Here is a 25227-nt window from a genome sequence, read left to right on the forward strand (position 1 = left end):
ATATGCAAAGCGCTAGTCCAAGGGCCATTTCAGTATCAACACATCTCATTAGCCCTTATACTCCTATTGCATCAGTGCTGGGCAGGAAGCAGCTCACATTTGACCACTAGGGCACAGAATCCTCTACAAGGGACCATGCGACTTCGGAACACCCTTTGAGGGCAATGGGCAGGCTGTTCCATTTGACAGACATCCAGTCCCAACAGGTGGCAAAGAAAGGTTGCAGTAACACAGCCAGTCGACATGGCATATGACTGGGGCAGATGCAGCTCTAGGAGGTACCAGGTGATGCTAAGAAATCTATCTTAAGAGTCAAACCTACAGCTGGGAATGGTGGCGTATGCCTTTAATCCTAGTATCCTCAGAGGTGGAGGCAGGCAAATCTTGAGTTGCAGATGTCCAGGGATATCACACAGTGGAACTGTCAAATGTACTGAATTTGAAATGACGACAGAACCTGTATGGGGATGCACACGTGTGACCAGCACTAGGGAGACAGGAGTAAGTTATCAGTTCAAGGGCAGCTTGGACACGTCTCAAAACAAGACAGTCATACTACCATTTAGGGTATTTGCCACATGCTAGTCATTACCCAGAGATACCATATATATTACCAAACTCCCATTTTATAAAGGTGACTCAGGAACCCAATTCTAAAAACATACTTGAACTCTGGCTACCTAGAACAAACCCCAAATTGTGTCTCAGCATGAAGCTAGATCCCACCATCTTTTTTGTTTGTTTTTCGAGACAGGATTTCTTTGGAGCCTGTCCTGGAACTAGCTTTTGTAGCAAAGGCTGGCCTCTCAGAGATCCGCCTGCCTCTGCCTCCTGAGTGCTGGGATTAAATACGTGCGCCACCACTGCCCGGCTCCCACCATCTTTTCTATATTTATAAGTCACAGTATGTGTAAAGCTCAGAATAGAACTTATGGGGATTGGTTCTCTTTTTCCATGTGTGTGGATCCCAGAGACCAAACTCAAGCAATCAGGCTTGGTGGCACAGGCAGAGCCACCCGCGCCCACCCATTTTAGTCCATCTTACCCTCATAAAACACAACACATAGGTGGCATTGCCTGGCAATAAATATTTTAATTCTTTTCTCTTTATTTTTATGATGACAAATAATTTTCAAGTTTATTTCCTTTTTTTTGTGTTTGCTATTTAAATACAAAGCTAAGCCACAAACAGGTACAACCAAGACATTTTAGCTCACAGTTACACCCTCCTGTCGGATCCTCCTCCAAGTCTGACCACTGACCGGACTAGCAAGGGGTGTGGGGAAGACTTTCTTAGGTAGCACCATCAAGAGGCTGGGGGACGGGGGAGGTGTTGGGGACAAGGGTAAGTTCTCATACCTGGCTCCAGAGCCCCAGCCCCAAAATGGAAGGAAACCACCTACTTCTGCTATCACAGGTTAAGAACAATCACAATGATTCTCTGGCTGCCAGGCACCCTAGTGCCACACATCTGATGCCTCCAGGGATCCTGGGCTGCAGCATCTTCACAGGATACCAGGGGTTGTGCCTTGGCAGCAGATAGAGAACTTTCCATGCCGTAGAATCAGGATTGCAGGTCGGGGGTGGAGGGGTGGGTAGGTGTGTATGGACTTAGTAATTTCTGGTCCCACTAGAAAAATCTTACTTTTGATTAGAAGAGTACCATCTCAAATCTTCTCTACACAAACCATCCAGCCAAGCCAAAAAAGCTTAAAAAAAAAAAAATCCAGAAGAAAACAGTCATTTCACTCCTTTCCTTTCAAAACCTATATACATATAAGTTGTTTTCTGTGGTTTTTTTTCCATTTTTTTTTGATTTTTTTAAAACGTTTTATTGTTTTATTATTTTTTTTTAAAATAAATTCAGTGTTCACATTTCTATAAAGAATTAATGCAGTTTCAGGAGACCTGCCCCGCTGGGGCAGGAAAACAGTGCTTTTCCCGGCCTGCCTCTAGTCTGACTGCCCACCCTGATGCTTCGAGGTGCCTGGAAAAGCCGAAAGCCTGTGGAAGAGGTCTGTTCCCGGCTGGGCTTCCGAGCCCCGGGCTCAGTAAGCTTTGGAGAAAGCAGAGGGGAAGACGAGCTTACTGCAAAACTTTTGCTAAAAAATATTCACACATGTCAATGTGTACGCCTGTCAAGACGCTGAGGAGAACAAGAGCTTGGAGACATCCTGTCCAGGCTGTGTGTGGGGGGTGGCAGCACCCTCACACCCGCCTGTCCTTGGACGTGGGGTGCGGGGGAGTCCTGGCTTTCATCTTGGGCAGAGCCCGGCTTCCTAGTTCATGTTCCACTCCATTCTCTACACCTGTGCCGGCCGAGTCCTCGACTGCGCGGGAAGCACAAACGCTCAATTGTATGCAAAAAGGTACAAAAACAACGAGAATATAAAAGTTTTGGTAATATAAGGCCATCTGTTCAAGTCCACCTTGGAAACCTGTAACAGATATTTAAATACTACATGAAAAGGCATCTTTAATAGACTTTTAAAAAACATCTGGAGTAATTAGCTAAGAGTAAGTGTGTGTAAAAAAAAATCATTTCCCTTTGAGGGCACTTTGTCCTTTGAAGGAGGCAGGGTGGCAGGGAGGCCACATGGTTAATGCTTCAGCCAAGGATAGGCCTCAATGGAGGCCTTGCTGCGGTCTCCATAGTCGTACAGGAGCTCTTCCCCAGCTGCAATGTCGCGGGAGGCGATGAGGATGAGGTGAGGCACGCCATCGATGTCATGCAGTTTGGTCTGGCAATTCCCACACTTACTATGATTGATCAGCCTTCCCAGGCGATTAGTTTCTCGAGTGGCATCCACGCTGGTGTGGTGGGAGAGCAAAGGGATTACACTGATACAGAGGCCTCTCACGTGCTGGGATCTTGCCCCACATGACTGGTGGGTATCGACTGGCAGCCGCCCTTGGGGGAAGACAGTTTAACTCCAAAGGCTACTTTGGAGAGCTTGGAGACAGACCCAAAGACTCTCTATGGAGCTAAGTTAACTGTAGTGTTTCAAAATATATAAATGGTAAACCAGCTCCCCTGACCTCAGCCAGGAAGGAACAATTACCATCTTGGTGAGCTTCTGAGGCAAATGCCCAAAGGGAGAGAGAGGCCTTGGGAGCTGCTGAGCAGGTTTCTAGGGGATAAGTTCCCTCCTGCTTGAGGACAGCTACAATCCCAAAAACTAACTAGGGAGGTGAAAGCAGCTGATCTCACTAGACATGGCTCTTCAAGCTTGCAATCAATCCTAGGGCGCAGGAAGCTACGGCAGGAGGCTAATGAGTCTGAGGCCAGCCAGGGCTACGGTGGGCTCTGATCTAATGGTAACAAGCAAGGAAACTGATGGAGACTCAGGAAGGCTCCAGGGCACCCAGCTCTCTGCCTGACCTCCGCTGGTCACTCCCAGGGTACTCACCAGTAGGTTTTGCTCAGATACTGAAAATAGTACATGTAGCAGCCTGTGGAGGGGTCTTGTGCATACAGAGCCTCCCGCTTCTTGGCATCGGTGATCTCAATGAGGTCCCCATGGTATTCTACAACAAAGTCTCCCCGGGAGAACTGCTTGGTGGCAATTACACCCCGGCCTTTTCCATCAATGAGATCAATCTGTCAGAAGGTGACAAGACATCATGAGTTCATAAATGTAAGAGATGTCACCAAGCATGTTGTCTTCTAGGGGGCTTGTACTACATTAAAATAAAAAAAAAACTTTATATTTTAAATAAAAATAAAACCCACACCAGACAGTGGTGACGCATGCCTTTAATCCCAGCATTTGGGAGGCAGAGGCAGAGGCAGACAGATCTAAGTTCAAGGCCAGCTTAGTCCACAGAGCGAGTTCCAGGACAGCCAGGCCTGTCCTGTCTTCTTGAAAAACCAAAAATAAAATAAAAAAATAAAACTTACTCACTAGCCAAGTGGTGGTACACACACCTTTAATCCCAGCACTCAGGGGCAGAGGCAGGTAGATGGATTTCTGTGAGTTTGAGGCTCCAAAGCTACACAGAGAAACTCTGTCTGATAAAATCAACCAACCAACCAAAAAGACCCACTCGCTATGCAATAACTTAATGGCTTTTTTCTTAGTTTTTCAAGATAGGGTTTCTCTGTGTAGCCCTGGCTGTCCTGGACCTAGCTCCTGTAGACCAGGCCGGCCTCGAACTCAAGAGATCCACCTGCCTCTGCCTCCCGAGTGCTGGGATTAAAAGTATGCACCATGACATGGCTTTTACTAAAGTTCCAGGTCTAGTTCAGGCTATTCCCATCCCACCATGTAAACGAGATCCTTTAGGCCATTACAAAGTACATTCCATGTGCAATACCTATGACACCACTGGGGACTTTGGCCCAAGCGGGTACCTGTCGGAACAAGATTGTTCTAAAAAGTAATAACAATGTTTTAAGGGCCAAGTGTCTCTAGGAGATTATGAAATCCATAATGGGATGAACTTGGAGCTTTATCACCAATAGACGGAAATTCCTTCTCCTTGCCTACCCTGCCTTCCTCTCCCACCCTCATTTGACAATGGTGTAGGTGCCCATTTTTAACAATTCACATGAACAAAAACTTCAATGCTAAGAAAAACAAAACAAAACAAACAAAAAACAAAGTATACTTCGTGTTAGGCTCCCAGGTGAAATTTTGCAGATGAGAAAACTGAGGCTTGGAAGGGCAGTCACATGTTCAAGACCACAAAGCTAGGAAATGATGGTGTTGGGGGTTCTGGTCCATAAGATTCTCTGCTTGTTGGGGAGGAGCAGACCCAGCATCCTGAGCCTCCTGCAATCCAATAACCTTGGTGTTCTTCCTCACACTTGTTCCAAATGGAAACACAGGATGGATGGCTGCTCAAGGGGCCCAGGACTAAGTCGAGAATTTATAGGTGGCATCTAGGCCATACACATCTGCCTCAATACCCTGGCATAGAGAGGTAGTTCCCTCACCCAAACCACATGTGTATAGAACATACCAAGAGTCTGTGTGTGGCTTTGATTCGGCACATGCTTAGCATGCAGAGCGCTGGGTCCAGTCCCCAGCACCAACAGAAAATAAGACCCACCAGGAGAAAAGCAAGTGCCTTAGATCTCGCCACGGGTAACAGTTTGGGATACACTTTATCTTTTGCTTGCAGTGTTCTTTCCTTAAGGAATGAGTGCAAGGACGGAACACAGGGCTTCGCCCGTACTTGACAAGCTCTCTCTGTCACTGAGCTACATTCCGAGCCCCCTTTTTGTACTGAATGGACTCCATGGCTTAGACAACACTTGATCTTAGGACTATGCTACCTCGGCCTCCTAAGGAGCCGGGATGACAGCTTCTGCTACTATCCCACTGCATCTTTCTTTTTTTCATAGCTCACCCAGGGCCAGGCATAGTGGTGCTCGCCTTAATCCCAGAACTTCGGAGGCAGAGGCTACACAGTGAGAGAATCTGTCTAAACACACAAACAAACCAAAAGAGTTCTTTCAAGGGCTGGAGAGATGGCTCAACATTCAAGAGCACTTGTTCTTGCAGAGGACCCAGTTCAGTTCCCAGTACCCATGCCACCACATTGGACAACTTACAACCAGCTGTAACTCCAGCTCCAGGAGATCTGATGCCCTCTTCTGGCCTGTTTGCAACCCCATTCCATTTGCATAAAGCAGGAAGATATACACAGGTGCATATAAACAAAATCCTTTGTAAAGATTACATTTAGAAATGAAGCCGAGACACAGCAAATCAATTAAGAGCACTTATTCTTGCACAGAACCTGGCTTCTCAGGACCTACATGGAAGATCACAACGACAGACCACGAAACTCCAGTTCCAAGAAATCAAATGCCTTCTTCTGACTTTTTTTTTTTTTTTGTATTTCAAGACAGGGTTTCTCTATAGCTTTAGAGCCTGTCCTGGAACCAGCTCTTGTAGACCAGGTTGGTCTCAAATTCAGAGATCCGCCTACCTCTGCCTCCGAGTGCTGGGATTAAAGGTGTGTGCCACCACCACCTGGCTTTTGTGTCTACCAGGCCTGAATGTGGTGCACGAACATACATACAAGCAAAATAAGCATTACACACAATATATATATATGTGTAGCCAAGGCAGCCTTCTGGCTGGTCTCAGTCATGCGCTACGTAGTAAGGCCATGACTACAGTGCAGTGATGCTGTGGCCTTACCTTCATGCCTTCTTCCTTCCCGCTCTCAATCAGTTCATCAATTTTTTTCTTTTCTTCAGACTGGGTAGAGAGGAAGCAGAAGAGTGTTAGCACTCACTCACCATGTACGGCCGACCTGGGAGGCCAGAGCCCTGAGCACACCTCTCCTGACTCATCTGCGGTGAGAAATCCATCATCTAGTGTCTCTGGGACAGGAAGGACACAGCTCTGGGTTGCTTGCTATACTTAAAGACTTGATTCCTGAGACATGTAGTCATTCTGAAAGCCCAGGCTGGCCTTGAACTCATGTTCACAGAGTGTGGGAAAATAGGTAGGCATTACCATTCCCAGCTAGTTTGGATCTCAAACGTCTCACAAAGGTTTTTGTGAGAAACCCAAGTCCTGTGGTGCTACTGGGAGGCACTGAAACCATTAAGAGGTGGAACCGAGTGTGTGTGTGTGGGGGTGTCCACTGGGGATGTACCCTGTATGGGGTAGTGAACTCCTGCCTAGTTTCTCATTTCCAGCAATGAGGCGAGTGCCTTTGTCCCATGTGCTCTTCCATGAAATGCTGCCTACCTAACGCAACAGGGGTCAGCTCATGGGCTGTCTCCTCTAAAACAGGAACAGAGAACAAACTTAACAAATTCAGGTTATAAACACACTGCTTGTCCTGCATAGTGCTTCTTAAAAATGTTTAATTTACCAGGATCTAAAAATCAGGACTCTAAAGCCGGGCGGTGGTGGCGCACGCCTTTAATCCCAGCACTTGGGAGGCAGAGGCAGGCGGATCTCTGTGAGTTCGAGACCAGCCTGGTCTACAAGAGCTAGTTCCAGGACAGGCTCCAAAACCACACAGAAACCCTGTCTCGAAAAACCAAAAAAAAAAAAAAAAAAAAAAAAAAAAAAAAAAAATCAGGACTCTAGAGCTGGCAAGATGGCTCACTGGGCAAAGGCATTTGCTGCTAATTCTGACCATGTGAATTTATCTCCAGAACCCACACAGTAGAAGGACGGAGCCAACTCCCTTAACATTGTCTTCTCTGACTACCACACCCAAACCATGGCACACGAATGCCGCAGCTCCAAGTAAGTAAATGGAAAATTTGGATTCCAACTTCATGTGAAATCACCATCACCATGAACTGGGCACAGTGGCCTATGCCCACAATCCCAGCTGCTCAGGAGGCTGAGGCAGGACGTTCACACATTTGAGGGCAGCCTCAGTTACATAGTGAATTCTAGGCCAGCAGAGGGTAATCTGGCAAGGCACATCTTTAATCCCTGCACTCAGGGGGCAGAGGCAGGCGGATCTCTGTGAGTTTGGAACCAGCTTGGTCTATAGAGTGAGTTCCAGGACAGCCAGGGCTACACAGTGAAGCCCTGTCTTGATAAACAAACAAGAGTAAAAAAATGGGGGAGGGGTGCAGCACTAAGGAGACGATGTCTGCTCAGCATACGGTTTAATGCCCAGCACTACCAAATGCACACACAAATGGATGAATCACAAGAAGCAGATTAGAGAGGCTTTACTTTTTTTTTTTTAAGCTTTTTCGAGACATGATTTCTCTGTATAGCTCTGGTTATGCTGGAACTCACTCTATAAACCAGGTTAGCCTTGAGCTCACAGAGTGCTGGGATTAAATAATTGTGCCACCACAGCCCAGCTCTGCCTTTGTCTCTCAAGTATAGACATTAAAGTTATGCAGTACCATGCCCAGCCCTTTTGAAAGTAAAAAAATTAGCACCACGCTTTTTACTGTGAGGGAAGGAACTCAAAATCCCCTCAGCAGACTCTCCCCGATAGTGAGAACAGGCATCACACGCTCACTCAACGCCGCTTTACTATACACCTTTACACCATTACTCTCTCCAGTTTTGAGACAGTTTGACCTTGAACTCAGAGATCTGCGGGACTCTGCCTTCTAAGGGCTTGGATTAAAGTTTGTGTCACCTTTAATCCCAGCACTCGGGAGGCAGAGGCAGGTGGATCTCTGTGAGTTCGAGACCAGCCTGGTCTACAAGAGCTAGTTCCAGGACAGGCTCCAAAACCACAGAGAAACCCTGTCTCGAAAAAAACCAAATAAATAAATAAATAAATAAAGTTTGTGTCACCACTCCAGACTTTTCTACCATAAGCACAAGACTAGGTATCTTATGGACAAGGTACAGGCCTCACCTCCCCCCACTGCCTTATCTACACCTCCTCACCAGCTACACAGCCAGCAGCTCTTCCAGAAAGCCGGGTCTTCAGCCTCTAGGCCTCTGAGCAGCTAGCTGTGCTTCCGGCAGAGTGACCTTTTCCCTCATCCATCTGCCTGCCGTTTCCTCCTTTGTTCCGGAGTTCTCAAGACACCTTTTCAGGGAGACTGCAGACTCCTGCAGACCACGGGGCCTTAGGCTCCACCCTCTACCAAGCTGCTCTAGCTCACTAAGCTAATAAATATCCAAAGGTATTCAAGGTTGATTTTTGTCTTCCTGGCAGGACTAGTGACTGCACGGAGGGTTTCATGCCTGGGAGACAAGGACACTAGAGCTGCTCTTCAGCACCGGCCGCTGGAGTGCCTATTCCCTGACTATAGGTGCCTGAAACTGTTCACCACAGAAAACCCTAGCAGGGACAGGAGACGGGAGTAGATTCTGGATGGACACACCTTGTGGCAGTTAATCACTCCAGTGTGTACAGAAAGGACGACCGATGAGGGGTGTAGGCACCTGGAGATTTTCCTGTTGGGACTGAACACAACAGGGAGGAGCTGAACCGAGGAGAGGTAGGCCAGGAGTTTGAGGCTTCTCAAAAGCCAGCCCTCAGTTTCTTTCTTTTTTTTTTTTTAAATTTTTATTTATTATGTATACAGTGTTCTGCCTGCATGCGTACCTGCTCCCCAGAAGAGAGCACCAGATCTCATTACAGATGGCTGTGAGCCACCATGTGGTTGCCGGGAATTGAACTCAGGTCCTCTGGCAGAGCAGTCAGTGCTCTTAACCACTGAGCCATCTCTCCAGCCCCCAGCCCTCAGTTTCTTAAGGATAACTTAGGCACAGACAAAGCAGACCAGAATGCAGACAGAGTGGGGTTAGAACAGTAGTCCTGAGTGAAGGTGGACAGGAAGGAGGACTCCTTACGGTCCTCAGGTGGTACCAGAAACAGAACGGAAGCTAGGGCATTGCCAACAGTTACCATTCTTACTGTGCTGTGGTTGCCACCCACCAATGGGCATGGCAGCCAGCCTGCCATAGGGCTGGGAGCATCTCTCTATGGCTTGCTCTGTACACAAAGCCTATGGCCCAAATCCCTCTCTCCTGCTCTGAACTCTGTACCTGGCTTTGCCCTGCCAGCTTGTTATTCAGCCTATGAGGTACCCCAGAACTTGGCACTTTGATTTCACTCTTAGTCACTTGGTCAAGAATGGTATCTCTTGGCCTACCTAGTAACTCAGTCCCCAGTCTGGCCTAAACCCTCTGACAAACCTAGCCGCTATGTCCTCCAGCTTTCTCAAGAGAACACAGACCCTGCCAGCAGCAGCCACAGCCACATCATCCTGGGCAGCTGTCACTGCACTGCTACAGTCAACAGCAGGGCACAAAGCTCTTTCAGCAGTGCCAAGACAAACAGCGAGGGGCACAGTGTGGCTCTTGCTTGTACTGTTTCCTGGTCTAGTAACAGGGCACACTTTCCTTGCCTGCAGCTTATCTGCTGCAGGAAGTCGGTGGCCTGTGTCACACACGTCCCTCTGTCCCTCTGCAACCTTCTGTCTCCAGGCACAAGAGTACACAGCCTCAGCTGCTCCCACCCAGCAGTCCCCAGCCCCCCTGTGGGGCCTGCTATGGCTCCTGCTTGGCTGGGAGCAGCTCTGGGCTCTGTGGCCTGGCACCACCTCTGCTCTGCAGTGCTGCCTTTGAGAGTGACCTAGCACAGCCTCCCACTGCTGGTGGGTGTTAGAACAGCTCATTCTTGGCCAAAAGACACTGTCTTTGACAAGAAATAAAGCCAAAGCTATTGGGGACATGGGAGGGAGGGTGGGAGAAGCAGACCCTTCCTCTCTTTGGGTTTGTTTTGTAAAAAAAGCCATATTAATTAACAGGAGAGAAGATGACAGAGCTTCGTAGCTCTGCCTGCATTATCTGCTATCTCAGATGCTGAGACCTCTGCAGCAGATCAAATGATTCTTTCCTATGTGGAGGTGACCCGGAACCTCCAAAGTCAGAAAGACCTACAGGGAAATGGGGGGGGGGGTTTGACCCTGAATCACTGTATGGGAACAAGGAGGCATCTGGCCATACCCAAGGGGTTCAGAACAGAGAAACAATGACCACAGTACACTGCAGCAAATATTGACAGGTTGTCCACTGGGTACTGGACATGTGGGGCCACATGAGGGGGCTGCCTTCCTGCCTACCGGCCACTTGATATTCAGCTGGGAACAGATAGACAGGAGACCTAGGAAACGTGTGTGTGTGTGTGTGTATGTGTATGTGTGTGTGTGTGTGTTAATTAAGTGCCATTTGTACTCATTACAGTACAAAAGGGTCTCATGTAGCCCGGGCTGGCCTCAAATTCTTTAAATAACTTAGACTTGTACTTCTGTTGTTTGTTTTTTGAGATAGGGCTTCTCTATGTAGCCCTAGTTACGAGGAAGATACTACATAGACCAGGTTGGCCACAACATTAGAGATCCACCTATCTCTGCCTCTGGAAAACTGGGATTACAAGCACACCATTCCGTGCTTGGCCTTGAACTCATGATGTTTTACTTCCTCAGTCCTTGGATTGTATTATAGACCAGAGCCACTAACTCCAGTTTATACAATGCTAGGGATGGAAACCATGGACTTCCAGAGGCATGCTAAGCAAGGACTCCAAATGAACTACCTATCTGGCTCCAGGAAGCCATTTTACTTGAGCATTTTGCTTTAAGACAGTTTTACTATGCAGCCAACGAGTTTTACTGTGTAGCCTCAAACTGGATTATCTCCTGAATGCTGGGATCAGCACACGATAGCTATCACAAATCGATTTCTTTAATCTTACTAACAACTCACCAGCAACAATCTTTCTTTTCTTTTTTTGAGGCAGGGTCTTGCTATGAAGCCCTGTCTGGCCTAGAACTTGCTGTCCAGACCAGGCCGCTCTCATCCGAACTTACATTGAGCTCTCCAAACTCTGTCCTGAATACTAGCTTCATGCCTGGCCTTTACCTTTCTATTTTACAGACAGGAGAATTGGTAGCATCCTGACACAGTTATCCCTCTGCATATGGCAAGCAGATCCTAATTTGTTCACAGGTACAAAGGTCCCTTTAAGAGACAAGTCTACTCCCAATCTCCCCCGCTCTTGCCCTCTCCCGGCCAATAAACTAAACACTTAAACTATGTCTGCATGGCATATTCTGTCTCGAGCAGTGGTTTGGGCCCAACCCGCCATCAGGCACCACAAAGGTCCTCTGCCGACCTGTTACAGCAAGAATGTACTACACGACGGTGTCTAAGTATTTCCAGCACTGTTCTTTAGGAACATCTAGATGGCAGACAAGAGAAGCCCATGAAAGAACAGGTAACTTCCTCCATGATTCTTGGTTCTAAAAGGCCTGTCAACACACCCTGGAAAAGCCAATCGATTTTCTATGCCATGAGGTACAGGTTACAAAGTTCCCTAGAGTGGTCTTAAACAAGCCTGCTGCTCCACCAGGAAGGCAGAGAGAGCTGAGGATGATCTCTGCTACAGGAAGAACAAAAGACACACTCCAGGCTCCGCCTACACATATTAAGCAAAACCCATAGGCCACCATGTTCCTCCCAGCTACAGCTGATCAGACCCTACCTGTAGCTCAGCCTTGCTCTTCCTGGAGCTCCTTCGCACCGGGTAGAAATCTGTAAGCTTTCTATTTTGCTGTGTTTTCCCTTGAGACCTGGGTGAGAGGGGAGGGAGGAAAATAAGCACAAGGCCTACTGCCCTGCTCAGATCAAGGAGGCGACGCCCTGTGTTTCTCAAACACCTTAGTGTACTGGGGCCTAACAGCTCCTTTGCACACCCACCTAGGTAGGAGTTTCAAGGGCAATTGATCACTCCCCTCCCAGGAAAAGAGACAGGGAGGAAAGGCCTTGACCTCTGGACCCGCCACAGACAGAGGGAGACACCAGGAAGTGTGATGACTCAGGAGAGGCCTGGCAGTGGACTACATAGCCACAGCAGGCACCGGAGCCAGGCCACAGGAACCAATGCTCTATGTTAGAAGAAGGCACCAGGATACTTACTTTTTCCGAGGGGCCTGCTTGCCCTTGAGGGGTTTTTTCAGGGCCTGCTTGGCAACCACCGTATTGGTAGAATCACATGACGGGGGTGGAGTTTTTGGAGGCTCTGCTGCTTCAGATTTTTGGTTTGGAAAAGGAGCCAGGGGACCTCTCCTGGCATCTTTGATCTTCTGTTCATCAGACTTCGCTGAGCTTCGGATTGTATTCCCGGCATTTCTTTTCTCTGCAGAGGGGGTGGGGTGGGGGCAGGGATTTACTCTATGCACTGGTATCACATGCGTTCTAAGACAGGCTAAGAACATCATCATGGGAGGGTCCTGAAGTGGTTGGACCCAGTGTCCACTAACACCAACCAGGCAGAAGCACTTGGGTCTATGCTTTGACCGAAACATTGGCAAGGAGAAGTGGTCCTCTGTATGTGGACATAGGAGATAGCCTGTGATCATGTGAAGGAAGTACTACTGTGGATGATAATGCTGGCCTGAACGTTCAGCCAGCAGCTTTCAGACATTGGATTTCAGAACCAAGGAAACAAGCTCAATTCTCAAAGCAAGAGCTAGCTAGCACTGACGGGCAGAGTGACGGGACAGCGTCCAGACTCTTCCCACTCACTTCAGACCCTTAGTCAAACAAACGTTCCTTCTAACAAGGTTGAAGCCTGCTCCCAGAGGTACTCAGGAGGGTACCTGGGCATGCTGGAATGCATCCTGCAACAAAGTGCAGAGCAAACAGACTTACGGCTAACAGTGCACAAGCCCCGTGCTGGTGAACCATGCTATTTTTAAAAACGGATCTAATGATTCCCCCCCCGTCAGACAGGGTTTCTCTGTAGCTTTGGAGCCCGTCCTGGAACTCGCTCTGTAGGCTAGCTGGCCTCAAACTCAGAGAGATCCACCTACCTCTGTCTCTTGAGTGCTGGGATTAAAGGTGTGCCCCACCACTGCCTGGCTTTAATGATTTACTTTTTAAAGTAACTAATATACTACGCAGAGATATGAGATGGCACAGCAATTTTGGAAAACAGTTTGGCGGTTTCCTCACAAAATTAAACATATAATTACCATAAGACCAGCAATTCCACACTCAGTCATCTACTCAAGATGATTAAAAACACATGTCTACACAAACATCTATACACGAAACGTGGTAGCTTACGCACAACAGCCAGGAAAGCAAATAACTCAAGTGACCATCAGCGGATGAATAGTTAAACAAAATGTCATCTGTCCACAAATGGGAGATGATTATGATTCAGCCTTAAAAAGGCATGAAGCGTTGACATACGTACTACATACAACATGGACAGACTTCAAAAAACATGCTGAGAGAAAAAGGCTACATATCCTATGACTTCATTTGCATGAAAAGTCAACAGACAAAGCTGACCCCAGAAAGGAGTTTCAGAGCTGTGCAGAACTGTGGGGGATGGGGGTGTTCTTTGTGGGGTGATGAAAATGTTCTGAATTTAGACAGAGGTGATGTTGTGTAACTCTCCAGATACTAAAAACCACTCGATTGTACACTTCGGAGCTGGGGCATAGCTAAGGAGGTAAGAGTAAAACCCTGCACGGTGGCACACACCTGTAATCCCAGCACACTTGGGAGGTGGAAACAATGCAAGGTAAAAGCCATCTTCAGCTGCATGGGAATTTTGAGGCCAGCCTGGGTTATTGGAGGCGGGTGAGTTAGGATGTAGCCCAATGGGAGAGTGCTTGCCTAAGTCTCTGGGTTCTACCCTCAGCTCTATAAAATAAGCAAATATACTTTGATGCCTGAATTACAGCTCAATAAGCAAAAGAGGAAAAAGAAACGCATCAAAAGCAGAAGGAAAGGCGGATCTCTGTGAGTTCGAGACCAGCCTGGTCTACAAGAGCTAGTTCCAGGACAGGCTCCAAAACCACAGAGAAACCCTGTCTCAAAAAAATCAAAAAAAAAAAAAAAAAAAAAAAAAAGCAGAAGGAAGTCGGACATAGGGAGCCGGGGAGTCGGCTTAGTAAAGTGAATGCCACATCAGCATGAGGATCTGAGTTTGGATCCCCAGCACAGGCATCAAAAAAGCTGGGGATGGGGGTTTTGGGGAGGGTATGAGACAGCTTAGCAGGTTAGGGCACTCGGTGTCTCAGGACCTTCACGGTAGGAGAAAACTGATTCCTGTGAGTCTTCCTCTACATTCTCACTGACACACACACACACACACACACACACACACACTAAATATAATTAAAACAAAACCCCCGTAAGTCTATCCAGGTCAGCCCACTCCCTTCTTGGCAGGAGGCAGGTGTAACCCTGGGAGTATGCAGTCTCTGTTAACACCTGTGACATGTGCCTTGCCACAGCACAACTGGGTTAAAGTTTGACCTTTCACAGAAACCCCCACACCCTAGTCCCCGCCATTTAGCAGCACTAGGAACCGGCACACCAGCTTGTGAGCCCCCATCACCATGAACTCTGCTCTGTTTAGGAAGCAATGCAAGGCGGCTAAGGCCTCAGACAGAGTCCATCGCCCACACCTGGGTGGCAGATGCCCTCCTAATAGCTGCAGGCACGAGGACGTAGAAAGATATGGTGATGGCAGTGGAGACAAGCTGGCAGCTGCCAACACCCAAGGCCCTTCTACACACAACCCAAGGGGTGAGACAGGATTCCTTCTCTCAACTGACAGATATGACAATCAGGCTCACAAGAGAGCTGCAGTTTGCCCAAGCCTCCTCCCTCCTTTCCAGTGGCAGTTACAGTAGGAACCTAAGCTATTCTGAGACTGACTCAGACAACATAGCCCTGTGCACAGGGGTGGAGAAAAAGGTTCAAGCTGAGGGTAGGCCCCTTCCCTTCCACAGCCATAGGGCTCAGATACAGGGTCAGAGCTTGGGCCTTAGCACTTCTGACCATTTCCATTAGGGAACACACAGCTTTCTCCTATAAAGCCGATGACAGCCTGGGGGCCCTGCTCTGTCTGGCAGGGTTCATCTATAAGGAGTGAGGCATGGGAGTGGACAGGAGCCCCAGACTCCTCACTAAAGGTTTGTTTTGTTTTGTTTTCCCTAAGACAAGGTTTCTCAGTGTAACGGTCCTGGCTGTCCTGGAACTAGACCTCGTAGCCCAGAGTGGCCTTGAACTCACAGAGATCCACCTGCCTCTGCCTCTGCTGGGATTGAAGGCACCACTGTTGCCTGGCATTCCCACTAAAGCTTTAAAAGGGACTATATGGAAGAAAGCAAGATTCTTGGAGGGTTCACCTTGTTCACAGGGCTAAGTGGAGTATTCTTTGTGGTGTTAGGAGGTAAGCCGAAGGCCTCACACTTGCTCAGCAAGCATCATACCACTGAGCTGCATCCCAACCCTACTCATTCTGGGTGGTGAGGTGGGCAAAGGCTCATCCTGTAGGCCAGGCTTTGAGACTACTGGAATCCTGATGTGCCTCCCACAGAATCGTCGATACCCATGTGTTCTTTTTCCTTTTTTGTAAAGGGCACAGGATCAACTCCAGGGTCTCACACCCTACATAAGTGCTGTACCACTGAGCCCTGCCACCAGCCTACCCAAAATATCTAACTCCAAATCTCACAGTCAGCGCATGCTGCTTTGGAAAGTAACACAGAACACCTGAATGGAGAGAAACTGAAGAAATGGGGTCAGGGCCCGCCATACAAGGACAGTGAGCGGAGCCACGGAGGTCACTTCACTCTGCAGCCGCCTGCGCCGCACAGCCTGGATTCACTTTTCCTGCATTCTTAACAACCAGAAGCCTCTCGAATCGCAGGCCAGGTGTGTTATTTTTGCAATGTGGTAAGACAGGCATGAAGGATAAGCTAACTCTTGTGAAAGTCGGAAAAACCTGTCAGACAACAGGACACACACCTGACACACCCTGCTCTTTCCGTCTGTGGTTGCTTCTCACCAGTGAGAAGGAACATAGTTAGTATCTCCCTCACACTTGGCCCTGGGAAAGGGTGCTGGGGTGTGCGTGTGTGTCCGAGAAGGGAGGGAGGGTGTGTGTGTGTGAGTGAGAGAGAAAGGGCAATTTCAGGACTTACCTTCTCGCTTCCTGTAGATTCCAGCTAATGGCTTCCCCTGGCTTTTGACCTCATGGTGTGCAACTGAGTTCTCTTCCTGAAGAGGGGAGCGCATTCCAGAGCACTTGTTTGGACTCATGTAGGCATAGATCTTTGACTGCCCCGCAAACACGTTCTCCTGGAAAGACAAACATGTACTCTGAAAGAGCTTGAAAACAGAGACAATCTCACCGTACCTGAAGGGAAGACGGGGGAAATAAGAACACAGAAGACAGATGTCACCACCGCTCCAGAACAGACCAAACAGGAGATGTCAGCCCCAGGAGAATTCTCTCAGGAGCGCTCCGGCAGATTCTGAAGCCCCCAGGTCCCAGGTTTCTGAACACATGTACTCTCTAAACCTGGTACCTAAGGAAGTCTGGCCAGCAGAGGACAAGACAGTACATAAAGCTCCAGTCCATTTATGAAAAGAGTGAACCTACCAGCAGCAGGGAGGTCAGAATGACCCAGGGAAAACCAGACTCTGGATCTGAAGGGCTGGACTGAGTCAGGGGTTAACTCCCCAGGCTATGGAGTCAGTCACTAGCATAGAAACAGGCCTAAGGGAACCTGATTAGCCACTTGGTGCTGAGGCCAGCTGGGAGGGCCTGAACCTTCTGCGGCAGGCCTGGCCCATCTCAAGTCACTGCAGCTCAGCACCTCCCAGTACTGTGGCTGAGTGATGGGGGAGGCCAATGAGAGCTCAGGCTGTGGGCCAGTGCATTTAGGGCGGTCACTCTACTGCAAACCGCACCTTGGCTGCTAACACCGGCCCGCTCAGGGGGAGGGTCGGTACAGGTCACTTCTGCGTTGGTGTCTTTGGGTTTGGAGCCTCTCCTCGGAGTGACCACACAGGAGGAGGGCTCTCCCAGAAACAATGCAGGGCCTGGCTGCCTGCTAAGCCACTAAACACATCAGACACTCTGGTCACTCTTAAGGGACGCAAGTAGATCCCCTACGCCCTTGGGAAGGCAGCCACCTCCCCGGACCCTAGGTCTCGGGAGGGACTGAAAACGCCACAAGGCCACAAACTTTACGAGGTCAGCCACTTGCCAGGGTCACGGTGGAGCGGGGCGCTACTCTTGGCCAGGCAGCAGATAAGAAAGCTGCCCCACGCCGGTCCCACTTTCGGGCGCCGATGGGGGCACCCCCCCGCTGCGCCCACGTGCGCGAGGCCCGGGCCCGGTTGGCGTGCTGCTCAGTGCGGGGAGGGAGCCTGCTTACCCCGTCGCTGCGGGGCCTCCCCGGGCCCCTCTGCTCCACCATCTCCGGGCCCGGGGCCGTTGCCGCCGCCGCCGCCGCTGCCGCCGCCGCCGCCTCCACCGCGCGGGGCTTGCACATCTTCCTGCCTGGAGAGGGGGGACCCGGGGGAAGCGGGGGAGGGGCGCTCAGGGCGCGGCGGCGCGGGCAGCGGGACCGCGGGGACCGCCGCAGCCATGTCTCCAAGCCCGCACGCAGGGGGCCCGGCTGCGCCGTCCCGGGGCCCTCGCCGCGGCGCCCTCCCACCCGGCCCGGCAGGGGCCCCCTGCGCCCGCCCCACCCGGCGCGCCCCGGCCCGACACACCCACCTGCAGCCCAGCTAGGCCCATGGCGGCGCGGCCGGCGCCCTCGCCCTCGCCGCGGCCCGGCCACCAGCGCTGCCGCCGCCGCTGCTGCTGCTGCTGCCGCCGCCACCAGCGCCGCCGCGGCGCCCCGGGGAAGGGCCGGCGGCGCCCCACGGCGCCCGCTTCGCCCATGGCCCGCAGCAGGCCGGGCGCCCGCGCGCGCCGCAGCCGGGGCCCGGAGCGAGGCCGGGGACGGCGCGGGCTGGGGCGGCGCTGCCAGGCGCCTGCGGGGCGGGCGCGAGGGCGCGCGGCGGCCAATCCCGGCTCGGCGCGGCCCCTCGCGCGCGCGCCCCCGGCCACTCGGCGCCGAGACTGCACGACTCCCCGATCCTGCCGCCGGGCCGCGTCGGCATGCGTGGGATGCTCACGCGAGCCCGGGCGTCCACCCTGTGGGCATCCCGGTGTTAGGTGGGCAGTATCGGGCGGGGGCGGAGGGACAGAACCAGGAAGTGATGGGGCCTTCGTCCTAACTGGCGTCTGACTGTGGCCGGTAGGAGACCCAGAGGAGCCCGAGAGAGCCCTGCCTGGCCTTGATAAGTTTGCTGGAGTGCTGCTTCTGCCATATCTCGTTCACTCCTCAGAACAACCCGTGGAAGAACACCGTTATTATCTCTTTTCCTAAAGATGGGGAAACTGAGGCTCAGAGAAGCGAGGGACCTGGCCAAGTTCTTTCAACCCAGTTTCCAGCCTTGGTCAACGGATCCGAGAGACAGCACCGGTAGCCACAACTGATCGTTACAGAAACCGCGGAGTAAGAGAAGTTTTAGTAGGTCACTCACCTTGTGCTCCTGTGGCCCTCCCTGTAAGAAAAATGCCCAGGCAGGCAGAGTTCCAGGCACTCTGGTGACTGTAAGCTTAGCTAACTGCCTTGCGTTGTGCCTGTGTTAGGGCATGCGGGCTCACAGCCAAAGATTAGCTGTATTTGTGCAAAGTCAGAGGCAAACAAGACACTTGAAGGTACCCAGCTCCTGCCTTACAAGAGCATTACGACAACTGCTAAGTGACTTTCCAAGTCTGGCCTTTTATGTCTTGGTAGCTAAACCCACGAGGGATCTTCCAAAGTCTACAATAAATGGGCTGTTCGGGGCCACCTCCTCACGTTACCTCCTATTAAGGCCTAATACTGAGAAGGATTACAGGAAAGTCATTCTCAGAACATTCACACCGTATCAGCTTGCTTTAATTAATCACCCTCTAACTCCCATCCCTCTGTCCAGTCTACCACACTAGAATGCTGGAAACTATCCGGAAGTAGAAAAGATTCCAAAGTGACTCTCAAACACCCAGGAAGTGCCTCCCCATCTGAGGTCACACAAGGTCTATAATTTGGAGTACATCAACCCTTCCAGCTCAGTTGCTGCTTTAACTCCATCCCCCTGCTCTTGCTGCATGCCAGCCCTCAGAAGCTGGACATGGACAGCTATGAAAATTATTTGGTATAGAGGCCGCCCTTTCCCTGAACCTGTATATAACAAATATCCTATCAGCAAACAGAGCTAAGGATAAGGCGCGGTGGTAAAACACGTTCCTAGCACACAAAAAACCCTAGGTTAAACCCAAAGTTCTACCAATAATAACAACAAACAAACAGCATGAACTATCCCATTTGAACTAGATACGGAGGATCAAGCCTCCAGTCTCCACCTGGAAAGCTGAGGCAGGGTTTGCAAGTCTGAAGCCTCTCTGGGCTATCAAATCAACCACTGTTTAAAACAACCAGACAGAAATACAAGCTCTGTTGTTGCCTAGGATCTTTGAGAACTATAACCTGACAACAATATCATTAAGAGCTAACACAGTTTGACTGTTCGCAGTGTGTTAGGACCTTTAATATGACATCACTCAATGAAAACTTCTGATTATGGCTTGGAGAGATGGCTCAGTGGTTAAGAGCACAGGCTATTCTTCCAGAGGATTGGGGTTCAATTCCCAGCACCCACATGGCAGCTCACAACTACCTGTAACTCCAGTTCCAGGGGATCTGATACCTTCACACCAATGCACATAAAATAAAGTTAAATAAATTATTCTTTAAAAAAGCCTTCTGATTATTATTATACTATTACTCCTCTTTTACACCTATTCAAACAGGCTCAGAGCAGATAACTGACTTGCCTATGAAAAGGACAAAATGGGACCAGAGCCCACTTCTACTATGTAATTACATTTTACCATAAAGAATGGTACTGCTTCTCTCTCTTTTTTTTTTAAATATTTATTTATTTATTATGTATACAATATTCTGTGTGTGTCGGCAGGCCAGAAGAGGGCACTAAATCTCATTACAGATGGTTGTGAGCCACCATGTGGTTGCTGGGAATTGAACTCATGACCTTTGGAAGAGCAGGCAATGCTCTTAACCACTGAGCCATCTCTCCAGCCCCGTACTGCTTCTCTTGAATTCAAATGTCAGCATAAAAATCCATCTACTGAACATTTACTGAATACCGACTTTGTTCAGCCCATGTACACACAGCCGTAAACATATAGACAGCTGGGGGGCCATGAGGTCGGGGTGGGGGCTGTGTGAAGGGGCCTTGTAGACCATAGTGACTATTATGGAGTTACTCCCAGGAGCAATGGGACAATAGGGGAAATAAAAGTCACGTGATAAAAAATTTGTATTCTTGCCAGGTGTGGCCGCGAATGCCTTTAATCCCAAACTCAGGATGGGGGGCAGAGGCAGGGGAATCTCTGTGAGTTCAAGGCTAGCCTAGTCTACAAAGTGAGTTCCAGGACAGCCAAAGGTACACAGGGAAACCCTGCCTTGGAAAAAAAAAATGTGTATTGTTTAGCTGCTGAGAGGTGAGGATGTGAATTGTGTGGAGATCATGGAAGTGGAAGAAAGGAGAACAATGTGAAAAGGGCAGAAGAGATGGAGAAAAGTAGAGGAGCTGACCTTCCTCAAAATAAAGCACACGGAGGCTCCCTCCCATAGCCCCTACACCAAACCAAACTGAAACAGTATACCTGCGCTGGAAATAGCTTCACAACAAATAGAATAACAGCCCAAACCAAGACACTCTTCAAAGTCAGAGAGAAGCTACCGGGCGAGTGAGCAGTTTCTTTAAATGAGACAGTAGGCCTCTCAAGGTAACAAGAATATCTTTCTTTTCTTTCCTTTGCCTCCTCTTTTGTGAGGGGTAGGGTGGGGTGAGGAGTCTCACACTGTGGCCTAGGCTGGCCTCCAAGGCTCAGCAATTCTCCAGCTTCAGCGTGCAGACTTCTGAGGCTGTAGGTGTGAATGAACACACCGGGTCAAGGATGGACTTGCTAGGAACTAAGGATGAAGACCGGTGGTACGGTGCTGACTTAGCATGCACCAGGCCGTGTTTCATCTCCAGTATCACAAAAACCACCTCCTGAAGTGACTTCCAGGAGGAAGGTCTGGTCTTTGCCTTAGATGTACCCTAAAGGATGTGGTATCTATAACGCTTAATGTCTAATCCAATAATTAACCAGAGTAATGCCGATTCACCAGGCCAAGCAGTGCCCCAACTACCACCCAGATACTTGAGAAGCTGAGGCAGGAGAATTGCCTGAATTCTAGGCCAGTCTGAGGCCAGCCAGACTCAGATAGTGAGTCACTGTCTAAAACTAAAAATAGGCTTGGGCTAGGTACGGTAGGTACACATTCTTATTCCAGCACTCCAGAGAAAGAGGCAAGCAGATCTCTGTGATTTTGAGGCCGGCCTGGTTTGTATAGTGAGTTCCAGGCCAGCCTGGGCTATATGGCAAGACCCTGTCTCAAAAAAATGAATAAATAAAAAAGGGGGGGAGAGGATAAGACAGTGGAAGAGTGCTTGCATAGCAAGTATGAGGTCCTAGGATCCAATCAATCACACACACACATGCACACACACATATGCACACACACACATGCACACACACGCACACACATGACTAATTAAGTCAAGGAACACATAGCTACTGCTGAGGGTCATAAACCTTACTGGGCAGAAGTTGGACAACTTTGCCCCTTAGCTTTGGCTAAAGAAAGGGAGGCAACAGCAGAACAAAGACACAGCATGGCAAAAGTTGGTGACTTTATACTTCACCTCTGACCTCTGAAGAACTAGTGAAATAATAGATTAACTGAGAAAATAAAAGGTTTGGATTTCAATAATAATTAATCCCATATGTCTTTTTCTTCTGGTTTTTCAAGACAGGGTTTCTCGTCGGGCGGTGGTGGCGCACGCCTTAATCCTAGCACTCGGGAGGCAGAGGCAGGCAGATCTCTGTGAGGCCGGCCTGATCTACAAGAACTAGTTCCAGGACAGGCTTCAAAGCTACTGAGAAACCCTGTCTTGAAAAACCAAAAAAAAAAAAAAAAAAAAAAAGACAGGGTTTCTCTGTGGTCGCTTTATCCCATATTTCACAATAGTTTTCCCTCTATAATTTAACTAAACCGTGATTTCTATCGTTGTCGTTTTAGTTTTTTGAGACAGGGTTTTTTTCTTTAGCCCTAGAAGTCTTGGAACTTGCTTTATTGACCAGGCTGGCCTCAAACTCAGATCCACTTGCCTCTGCCTCTGAAGTGCTGGAATTAAAGGCGTGCGCCACCCTATACTCAGTTCAATCGAGTCAAGTTTTACTGGCACTCACACACTATTTTTTTACTGTGTACTGTGCCCTTGGAGATCAGAATGGTTTTCTGTGATAGTGTAGAGAGACGACTCACTGGTAAAGAGCACTGGCTGCCCTCCCAGAGGACTCAGGTTTGATGCCCAGCATCCACATATCTGTTCACGACCTTCTGTAGCTCCAGTTTCATATGACACCCTATCCTGGCCTCTGTGTTCACCAGGCACACGTGGTGTACAGACACACATGCAGACAAAACACCCATACACATAAAAGAAAAATAATAGCCTTAAAAGTTTAAAAAAAAGTTTCGTGGTAATAGAAAAAGTGAAGTAGAGAATCATAACTAAGTTAGTCAGACAATTTAAATATGCTTTTAGATGCTTATTTTCTTCCTAAGAATAATATAGTGTGAAACTGGACATGGATGAGCTGGAGAAGTGGTCCAGCGGTTAAGAGCACTGACTGTTCTTCCTGAGTTCGATTCCCAGCACCCACATGGCAGTTCACAACTGTCTCCAGGTTCCTGGGTATCTGACACCCTCACACCAATGTACACTGAATAAAATAAATTAAAAAAAATAAGCAACTGGGCATGGTGGTGTATACCTGTAATCCCAGAACTTGAGAGACAAAGGCAGGAGGATTGCTGCAAGTTGGATGCCAACTTGGTCTACATAACAAGTTCCATTTCAGTCGGGCTACATACTGTGACTCTGTCTCAAAGTAACGAACACTAAAAGGTGCTGGAGTTAAGCTAGAGGAGGAAGGGAGAAGGAGGAAACTAGTGTTAATTTTTTCTGCTAAGAGGATTATGAAACACTTTAACGTGGTTCACTATACCTCATTTCTGGTTAGGAAGCCTTGTCCCCAAAGACCATAGAAGAATGCTGGGAGAATAAATGATGCAATAGGGTTCAGAGCATGCAAAGGGGACCAATAAATATTCCCTTAGTGAGTGGAGACTTAATCTGATTATTGCTATACAGAGCACATTGCATTAAGGGAAATTCCCACTAACACGTTAGGTCTTGACATTTCAATAACAACGCAATACTCCAACTTAGAAAACAACAACAAGCCGGGCGGTGGTGGCGCACGCCTTTAATCCCAGCACTCGGGAGGCAGAGGCAGGCGGATCTCTGTGAGTTCGAGACCAGCCTGGTCTACAAAGAGAGTTCCAGGACAGGCTCCAAAGCTATAGAGAAACCCTGTCTCGAAAAACCAAAAAAAAAAAAAAGAAAAAAAAAGAAAAGAAAACAACAACAAAAAAACCACTCCAGTAACGCTCAAGTTTTTGGTTCTTTCGTGTGCGACAGAGCGGCTAGAAATGACCAGCCGCTTTTGTCCTGCTAGCGAATTATATTCTCAAAGATGGATTTGCCTGCCTCGCGGGATCGCACCAGTCCACCCACGCCATCCCATGTGGGCTGAAGTACTGCCCAGCTTAGGGGTAACGGGCTACCCCGCCAAACACTAGGGGGACCCGATTCACCCCGAAATGGACCTCTAGGACCCAACCTGACTCTGTGGTGCAGAGCTGACTCAGGATAGCGCACTGCGTGAGATATCAGTCAGCAATCTGCGCCCTGCCTCTGGGTCACCTCAGCCGTCAGCCAGGCTCGCAGCATCAATAACAACCGTTCCCTAGAGGGGCGCTGCGCTCAAGTTTCCAAAGAGCTTCGACCTAGGGATACATCAGCTCTGGGGAAACCGGCTGAACCACAGGCGCCCACTCGTCCGGCCGGGACAGCGCAGTCCGACTGGGGGAACGGTCTCCGGGAGCACTCAGGGTCCCGTGTCCCTCCGGGTCCCCGCGCTCCACCATAGGTGGATGGCTGCGAGCGGCCGCTCCTGCGCCGAGCGCTCTCTGCAGTGCAGGTTGCCGCCAGGCGACCCCTTGCGCGGGCCACCCTAGCAAATACCTCTAGCCATGGCCCGACTCGGTCACCACCTGGAATCTCCCGGGAAACCCAGCTTTCGAAAAAAGTAGCGAGAACTGTAGCCAACTGCTTCGCCAGTGCGCGGCCGCGGGTGTTGATTGGTGCGGCCTCCCGCCCTTTCGCGGGCTGGCCGCTGTGATTGGGGTACTCGAGGCTAAGGCCCGCCCTTCTCCCCGCCTCTCTGCAGGCACGGCCTTCGGGAAGGTGGGAGTGAGGGCTTTAAATTTGATCACCTCGTAGCACGGATTGGCTGAGCTAGAAAGACTTATCGGCGGCTATTGGGAGGGAGGGGCCTTAAGCTCCTCCTTCTCCTGGCTGAAGCTCCGCCTCGGGTTTTTCAATCTCCAGTTGGAGAACCAGGCTTGGGGGGGGAGGGGGGGGCATGGACCTGAACAAGAACTTCCGGTGTGCGATAGGCTTGACCGGAAACCAGACCTTTGACCTGCCGGCCTTGCTATGCTTTTGGACTGCCCAAAGCGTTCAGAAGTGTGTCGTCTCCATCGCCTTGACGTCCACTCTCAGTTTGGCTCGTTCATTCGAATTGCTTACAGCAAACAGTATGTTCTTCCAATATGTAAACTCTGGGTACAACTCCTAAAACTGGGTCAGTGGGTAAACTCAGAACCTCAAAATTACAGCCCAGCTCACCGGCCTA

At 49.6% G+C, this 25227-nt stretch overlaps 1 protein-coding gene across 4 annotated transcripts; it reads right to left on the reverse strand.

The window, feature by feature from the left end:
- Positions 1-1088: 1088 nt before the first annotated feature.
- Kmt5a (lysine methyltransferase 5A) lies at positions 1089-24619 on the reverse strand. 4 transcript variants are annotated; one of them, XM_041648798.1, is made up of 8 exons: positions 24555-24619; positions 17666-17790; positions 16424-16580; positions 12390-12609; positions 11956-12043; positions 6156-6215; positions 3411-3601; positions 1089-2811 (listed from the first exon to the last, which is right to left on the reverse strand). In XM_041648798.1, exons 1-8 carry the CDS (start codon positions 24562-24564, stop codon positions 2601-2603), a joined length of 1062 nt encoding a protein of 353 aa, XP_041504732.1. In that variant the 5' UTR covers positions 24565-24619; the 3' UTR covers positions 1089-2600. The 4 variants fall into 4 exon arrangements, with proteins under 4 accessions (XP_041504732.1, XP_041504734.1, XP_041504731.1 ...); XM_041648800.1 differs by lacking the exon at positions 24555-24619 and adding an exon at positions 18010-18239; XM_041648797.1 differs by lacking the exons at positions 17666-17790; positions 24555-24619 and adding an exon at positions 18010-18239.
- Positions 24620-25227: the final 608 nt, after the last annotated feature.

This window comes from Microtus oregoni, unplaced genomic scaffold, assembly GCF_018167655.1.
Source record: "Microtus oregoni isolate MIOR12 unplaced genomic scaffold, Mior012 000003F_ref0000135, whole genome shotgun sequence".
NCBI lineage: Eukaryota > Metazoa > Chordata > Mammalia > Rodentia > Cricetidae > Microtus > Microtus oregoni.